At 31.6% G+C, this 8,896-nt stretch overlaps 1 protein-coding gene across 1 annotated transcript; it reads right to left on the bottom strand.

Moving 5' to 3' along the window:
- Positions 1 to 3,982: 3,982 nt before the first annotated feature.
- On the bottom strand, positions 3,983 to 7,153 carry GCK72_013059 (uncharacterized protein; the record flags this gene model as incomplete). Its single annotated transcript, XM_053729614.1, has 5 exons — positions 3,983 to 4,234; positions 4,437 to 4,517; positions 4,670 to 4,765; positions 5,010 to 5,364; positions 7,098 to 7,153. 5 exons carry the CDS (start codon positions 7,151 to 7,153, stop codon positions 3,983 to 3,985), a joined length of 840 nt encoding a protein of 279 aa, XP_053584386.1.
- Between the last annotated feature and the right edge of the window lie 1,743 nt (positions 7,154 to 8,896).

Raw genomic sequence — 8,896 nt, 5'->3', positions numbered from 1 at the left:
TATAAAACCAGGGCTGAAGGTTACTTCAGTAGACGCGGGTTTGAATCCTCCCGGGTTAGAAATCAACAAAATTATGTTTAAAATTCCTAAAAACAGGACATTTTTTATCTAGAAATCAATAAAATTATGATTGAAATTCCTAAAAACAGGACATTTTGTATCTAGAAATCAATAAAATTATGATTAAAATTCCTAAAAACAGGACATTTTTTACCTTGAAATCCATAAAATTATGATCAAATCTCCTAAAAACAGGACTTTTTTTAAATATAGAAATCAGTAATATTATAATTAAAATTCCTAAAAACAGGGTATTTTTTTATGAAATTAACTTCCCCCACCATTCTTATCTGTGTCGGTACCGGTTAGACTCGTCGATCAGAGGATGTAGTAGTCTATAAAACCAGGGCTGAAGGTTACTTCAGTAGACGCGGGTTTGAATCCTCCCGGGTTAGAAATCAACAAAATTATGTTTAAAATTCCTAAAAACAGGACATTTTTTATCTAGAAATCCATAAAATTACGATTGAAATTCCTAAAAACAGGACATTTTGTATCTAGAAATCAATAAAATTATGTTTAAAATTCCTAAAAACAGGACATTTTGTATCTAGAAATCCATAAAATTATGATTGAAATTCCTAAAAACAGGACATTTTGTATCTAGAAATCCATAAAATTATGATTGAAATTCCTAAAAACAGGACATTTTGTATCTAGAAATCAATAAAATTATGTTTAAAATTCCTAAAAACAGGACATTTTGTATCTAGAAATCAATAAAATTATGATTGAAATTCCTAAAAACAGGACATTTTGTATCTAGAAATCCATAAAATTATGATTGAAATTCCTAAAAACAGGACATTTTGTATCTAGAAATCAATAAAATTATGTTTAAAATTCCTAAAAACAGGACATTTTGTATCTAGAAATCAATAAAATTATGATTGAAATTCCTAAAAACAGGACATTTTGTATCTAGAAATCAATAAAATTATGTTTAAAATTCCTAAAAACAGGACATTTTGTATCTAGAAATCAATAAAATTATGTTTAAAATTCCTAAAAACAGGACATTTTGTATCTAGAAATCAATAAAATTATGTTTAAAATTCCTAAAAACAGGACATTTTGTATCTAGAAATCAATAAAATTATGTTTAAAATTCCTAAAAACAGGACATTTTGTATCTAGAAATCAATAAAATTATGTTTAAAATTCCTAAAAACAGGACATTTTGTATCTAGAAATCAATAAAATTATGTTTAAAATTCCTAAAAACAGGACATTTTGTATCTAGAAATCAATAAAATTATGTTTAAAATTCCTAAAAACAGGACATTTTGTATCTAGAAATCAATAAAATTATGTTTAAAATTCCTAAAAACAGGACATTTTGTATCTAGAAATCAATAAAATTATGTTTAAAATTCCTAAAAACAGGACATTTTGTATCTAGAAATCAATAAAATTATGTTTAAAATTCCTAAAAACAGGACATTTTGTATCTAGAAATCAATAAAATTATGTTTAAAATTCCTAAAAACAGGACATTTTGTATCTAGAAATCAATAAAATTATGTTTAAAATTCCTAAAAACAGGACATTTTGTATCTAGAAATCAATAAAATTATGTTTAAAATTCCTAAAAACAGGACATTTTGTATCTAGAAATCAATAAAATTATGTTTAAAATTCCTAAAAACAGGACATTTGTATCTAGAAATCAATAAAATTATGTTTAAAATTCCTAAAAACAGGACATTTTGTATCTAGAAATCAATAAAATTATGTTTAAAATTCCTAAAAACAGGACATTTTGTATCTAGAAATCAATAAAATTATGTTTAAAATTCCTAAAAACAGGACATTTTGTATCTAGAAATCAATAAAATTATGTTTAAAATTCCTAAAAACAGGACATTTTGTATCTAGAAATCCATAAAATTATGATTGAAATTCCTAAAAACAGGACATTTTGTATCTAGAAATCCATAAAATTATGATTGAAATTCCTAAAAACAGGACATTTTGTATCTAGAAATCAATAAAATTATGTTTAAAATTCCTAAAAACAGGACATTTTGTATCTAGAAATCAATAAAATTATGTTTAAAATTCCTAAAAACAGGGTACTTTTTATGAAATTAACTTCCCCCACCATTCTTATCTGTGTCGGTACCGGTTAGACTCGTCGATCAGAGGATGTAGTAGTCTATAATACCAGGGCTGAAGGTTACTTCAGTAGACGCGGGTTTGAATCCTCCCGGGTTAGAAATCAACAAAATTATGTTTAAAATTCCTAAAAACAGGACATTTTGTATCTAGAAATCAATAAAATTATGATTAAAATTCCTAAAAACAGGACATTTTTTACCTTGAAATCCATAAAATTATGATCAAATCTCCTAAAAACAGGACTTTTTTTAAATATAGAAATCAGTAATATTATAATTAAAATTCCTAAAAACAGGGTATTTTTTATGAAATTAACTTCCCCCACCATTCTTATCTGTGTCGGTACCGGATAGACTCGTCGATCAGAGGATGTAGTAGTCTATAATACCCGGGCTGAAGGTTACTTCAGTAGACGCGGGTTTGAATCCTCCCGGGTTAGAAATCAACAAAATTATGTTTAAAATTCCTAAAAACAGTACATTTTTTATCTAGAAATCCATAAAATTATGATTGAAATTCCTAAAAACAGGACATTTTGTATCTAGAAATCAATAAAATTATGATTAAAATTCCTAAAAACAGGACATTTTTTACCTTGAAATCCATAAAATTATGATCAAATCTCCTAAAAACAGGACTTTTTTAAAATATAGAAATCAATAAAATTATTATTGAAATTCCTAAAAACAGGGTATTTTTTATGAAATTAACTTCCCCCACCATTCTTATCTGTGTCGGTACCGGTTAGACTTGTCGATCAGAGGATGTAGTAGTCTATAATACCAGGGCTGAAGGTTACTTCAGTAGACGCGGGTTTGAATCCTCCCGGGTTAGAAATCAACAAAATTATGATTGTAATTCCTAAAAAACAGGACTTTTTTAAAATATAGAAATCAATAAAATTATTATTGAAATTCCTAAAAACAGGGTATTTTTTATGAAATTAACTTCCCCCACCATTCTTATCTGTGTCGGTACCGGTAAGACTCGTCGATCAGAGGATGTAGTAATCTATAATACCAGGGCTGAAGGTTACTTCAGTAGACGCGGGTTTGAATCCTCCCGGGTTAGAAATCAACAAAATTATGTTTAAAATTCCTAAAAACAGGACATTTTGTATCTAGAAATCAATAAAATTATGATTGAAATTCCTAAAAACAGGACATTTTGTATCTAGAAATCAATAAAATTATGATTGAAATTCCTAAAAACAGGACATTTTGTATCTAGAAATCAATAAAATTATGATTGAAATTCCTAAAAACAGGGTATTTTTTATGAAATTAACTTCCCCCACCATTCTTATCTGTGTCGGTACCGGTTAGACTCGTCGATCAGAGGATGTAGTAGTCTATAATACCCGGGCTGAGGTTTACTTCAGTAGACGCATGAATTTCTGTAGCTTTTTGGGAGTATTTGTTTTATGAAAGTTTTTTTCAAAATTAAAGGCCCGCCTAGATGGACCATATAAAGTAACATGGGGAAAAGAAGTGTTGTCAATACACTATTCTAAGTACTGTTTCATATAACTGTGATAGAATTTAATGTGTTGTTCTGTTTTGATTGGACGCTTTGAGTAAAGGGAAAGCAACAAATTTAGTTGTTCTTCGAAAGCATCAATTTATTCATTATCCAGTCTATAAAGAACAGATAAAGCAACTTTCCACTTTAGATTGTTGTAACGTGCTAATTCGACCAATTATGATATTTTCAGCACTTTCAGCATTTTTTGAAACTGCAATCTAAAAACCAAAATCTTCACAACTTCTTAAAATAATGAAACACGTTTGCAACGATTCATTTATTTCGACAAAACAGCCCCATTCGCCAACATATTTCCGAATAAATTGCCCAATGAATACGGTGGAGTGTCCACATTTGCAGTCCGACAGTATGCCTTCGCCTTCTTATTCAATGACATCATCTCCGTTTGACCAGTTGCACTCATATCAGTAACTATTTTATTCACCATCAGATATCTCTGTCGTTTTGGAATATAATAGAAACTTGGTTGACTTGTCAGTGATTTTATTTCAAAGTAGGCGGTGCGGACCTGGAATAAAAGTTGAGGGAATATCAAGAATTATTAGATTGTAAAAAATTGCGCTAAATCGATTCGAGGAAACTGAAAAAGTAAAGTAATGATGTCTCGCATTAAGACATTAAAAACATTTACAGTTTCCTGTGTAGCTTATTCGCAAACAATTTTCAAATAAGCTAGTTGATTCTGTCTAAATAGCGTCTCTAAAACTCACTGAAACAGAAGCGGCTGCCAACAATCCTTTGATGTACTCCTGTGCCATTGTGATATTCGAAATCGCCACGTTTGTGAAGGACTGAAATCGAACAATTGAATTGAATATATTAGTGTGAAATAAAATATGATAATAGATAAAAAGTCGGTAAAACAATAATTTGTGTTTCAGTAAAGTCAATATATGCATAGTTGAGCAGTGGAATTTTGTATTTGTATTTTATGTTTTCTTACATTATCTATAGAATCCATAAGACTTGAAGCTCTGCTGACATAGAATTCAGTCTGTTGTTTTTCGATGATGTCGTCTTTGCGACGGTGTCCAAGGTCCTGTAATAATGGTTTTAATGATCAACAAGGTTAGAATAGATTAATTAATAATTTAATTTGCACATTGGAGTTACTAGACTCCATGACAAAATCTAGTTATTTACTATGGTGTACACGTGGTGCATTACACCTCAAACAACTAAAACATAAATTTTTTACGGTTTCTAAGTAGTTTAATTAATTAATTAGCATATTGTAATTAATATTCATTAACAAAATTAAAGCTTTTAATTGTTTTACTAACCTCCAACATGTGCAACAACTGTTGATAGCCTGCACTATTCTCATCAATCTTCTGACTAATCGTGAAATCTCTTGGTGTTGATTTCGTCCAATGAACCGGTGGGATACTTTCCATCGGAAGCTCACTAGACCCTCCAGGGACATCTGTGAAGTCGGAGAAGTCTGTGTAACCTGTTCCTCCAGAATATCCATCAGTGGAATCGTCGGAATAGTTGTGTTGCCCTGGTTTAGGTTTTGTTACCGGTTTCGGCATGTACGGTTCTTTTGTAGACCCTTCCGGAACACATGTCTCCAAATTATTGATATCGAATGGAGTGGTTGGTCCTGTTGGTTCATCATCGATGATATCTGGTTTTCTGGAAATTGAAACATGTTGAGAGAAATAAGGAGTGGGATTTGATTTTAGAAGATACGAGGGAGGCGCAGTGAGAAAGATTAGAAAATGAAAATGGAAAGAGAGAAGTAATGAGGGAAAAATGGTGATTTCATTGATCTTTCGAAGAAAACACGCTCCACCGTACTTTATCGGAGGCCAGTAAAGCGCGCTTGCAATGTTTGCTTTTTCGAAAGTTCTGCGCACTCATGACGTGGAAAGTTTGTGTTTCTAGTTTGAGTTTGCCGACCACTTGAACAATGGTAAAAAAATAACGCAAGAGTGGTGTGGTTTTGAGATCATTCTGTAATCTCAGTGGATCGTGAGTGTCAGACTTGTCACGGGCAGGGCCGGGCCGGGCCGAAATCAAAAATATTCTCTACCCGGCCCGCTCGGAACGTTTTGAAACATTTTTTGAAATTTTGATGTTTTTTTTGGAAATTTTTTCAAAAAAAGAATAGTTTTCGAATAAAATTCAAAACTTAATAAAAAGGTAAATAGGTATGATAATTTAAGCTATTTATTCTAAACTTTCGAAAATGTTCAGAAAATTGTGTTACAAAATGAGTACACATTTTTGATCCGAGCCGAGCCGGGCCGGCCCGATTTTTGACAAGTCTGATGAAAGTTATGATGTGCGCTCAAATGAGAATCACTCGAAACACTGAATTTTCCTTTAAAGAATACTGGTTGGAGACTAAGACGAGCTCACAAAGGATTCATGTTTCATGAAATTGGGATAATGTTTGAGAGTTCTGATATATTCTGATTATCACCTAGGAAATTTTCGGAGAATCATTCTCAGAGCCCATGAGCCCAAATACCGTAAATTTGAGTAATAAGGGATAACTTGACACATGAAACACTGTTTCATGAGACATCAGTATTAGTTGAGTCGTATTCTGTTTGCTGGGCCATCGTCTGGGTTTGATTTGAAGTCACAGTGTCTATTGATTCCATTCGGATCAAAAGTCAATCATTTAGTTCGTAAAAGTGAGTTGGTCATTTTTATAAGAGCTTATATTTATGTTTTTGATTTACTTTAATATAAATTATAGATAACCTGTTTCTGATTGTTCTGATAAATGATAACAAGACCGAATGTTCAAGAAAAACGTTTGAAATTTTAAAAAAACACGCACGAAAAACGACCGTGAGGAAATATGTGAGGAAGTCCGATCTATTGAGAATCATTAAAATATTTTTTTTTTTGCAAGATTCCGATTGAGGACTATGACGAGCTCACAAAGGATACCTGTTTCATGAATTGTGTTAATGTTAGAGAGAGATCACCATTCTAATCTTCTGAGTTATAGGTCTCAAAAAAACATAAATATCGAAAAGTTCCGAACCGATGTGAATAGCCTGTCATTCTTAAAACCAAAGAGCCCAAATAACTATGTTATAAAACAGTAAATATACAAATTCAGTAATAACAGAAAACTGCTGATTGGAAACTGTTAATAGTCCCTGGTCTACATTCTCAACATATCAAAAGTTATAAAATCAGTTTTTTCAATAAGCATTTTGGAAATCTGTTTCATGGAGGTCTGATTCGTACTGATTAAAACATTTCCAGTTAATTCGTATCGATTTGTTTGACTAAAATCTGACTCCAGATATCTAGCAAAAACGTAGTAGTTAAATTAACGTTGAAATTTGGTTATTTAATGTTGTTTTATATAAACTGTTGATTGATTGAAGATTGATACTAACTTTACAAAAACCTGTTTCACGAATGGCTTATTCATGTTTCTTGAATTGACCGGCATTCCTATTGAATTAAAAGACTGAAACTCCGAAATCGAATTGGTTGTCGATTCAGTAAAAGATCAAAGTTATTGACTGAACTGTTGTTAGTGGTAAAAAAAAGAAACTGGTTCTGGTTATTTTTATAAATTTTGATTGATTCTGACAGGCGTTTTTCCTCATCCATTACTGATACATTTTTGAATTTTGCCCTACTTTGAAGTTGTACTACGGGTGAATTATGGGAAAATGTGCAATATTAATTTTCAAAGGGGGAAATCTTGAAGAATCAATTTAAGTCACCGCACATTTCTGTGAGAAGTAAATGTACGCATAAGAAAATCAAAATTCAGACGAAAATGTTACAAAACAGAACAAATTGTTCAAAACAATAGAGTGGTCTTCTCTCTTCTAAACGTGATTTATTTCCCAAAAAATGGTTTTGATGCTCTTGTCGGTGTTTCGATGCAATTTTTTAAAGATCTTCAACAGTGATTGAAATTCCATCACTTTCAATTAAAAGAGGATGATTAACACATACGTATGTTCATAAAGTAATTCATAGCTGACTCAAAACCAAAAGAGTTGGAAAGTTCAGTTTCTGCTTCATCAAACTCTTTGATGAATAATTTGATTTCCAATGGATGAGATAGTACATGTGTGTATATCTGGTTCAAATTCCGCTTGTTATTAACTGATGAAGTCGTGGTCTACATTTCAGTTACTTCAGAACTCACAGTCGATGACTCTAAAATTTCCAGAAAACTTGATCGAGGACCAACAACACTATCGCTACTGACATTATAACACCTCTGGTATTATAACACTTTCATGAAACTGTAGGTCTGATTTTTGTTTTCTTGTGAAAATTGTCATACCGTCTCCGAGTCCGGGCTCACTTTCAATGGCCACGGACCAGAAATCAACAGAACATCTATTGTTCCGAAATCTATTGAAAATCCAAAAGGTAAAAAGTTCGGTTGAGAAATTTAAAAACACCGTTTCAGTGAGAGCTTATTCTTGTCAGCTGAAATATTTTAGTAGTCCCTCTCTCAGTAATACGTATCGAAATAATTGTACGGTCTGGCGTCGAGATTTTCGAGCAGGTTTCCTAGTAATAACTGCCTATCTGACAATGGTTGATCGATGTTAGGAACCAAAATCTCTTTAAATTTGCCGGAGCGAGAGAAAAAGTAACTGATGTATTTCCCAGTTTCATGAAACACTTATCCACCATTAAGTAATTGTTTTGAACAATTGGCAACACTTCGATGTTTCCTAAAATATCAAAACGAGAACTCTAAACGAAAAAATTTACTGTATCACCAGTAGAATATCAAAATCAGTGTAATTCAAAAATAATTCTTGTCCGTTTTCCAGACAGTATGATAACATTCAGGTCTCAGTTTTGATCTAGTTACATTTACAACTTAATCTGATTCACACCATGTACAGTAGCGAGCATAAGTGAGTATACCTCCATACTTTCATATGTATCTCAGCTGAAACAAGTCCGTTTTGCATAAATTTTTTTTTCAAAGATAGCTGAAGTATCCAGTTAAATCGACATAAGTTTTTTGTTTGAGGTGATCAGCTGATTTTTAAGATTATCGATTTTTCCTGATCTTGATTTGAAAATCCGAAAAAAACTTTTTATTTTTGAACTGGACCCTATGATTTTTTGGGTTGGAAATATTCAGCAGCGTTTATAAAAACAAAATATGCTGTTAGAATGCTTCTGTGAATCTTCATCATCGTGCTGCAGC

This window comes from Caenorhabditis remanei, chromosome IV (assembly GCF_010183535.1).
Source record: "Caenorhabditis remanei strain PX506 chromosome IV, whole genome shotgun sequence".
In the NCBI taxonomy this organism is placed as follows: domain Eukaryota; kingdom Metazoa; phylum Nematoda; class Chromadorea; order Rhabditida; family Rhabditidae; genus Caenorhabditis; species Caenorhabditis remanei.
Note: the sequence above shows the minus strand (reverse complement) of the source record. Positions and strands in the feature narration are given on the sequence as shown.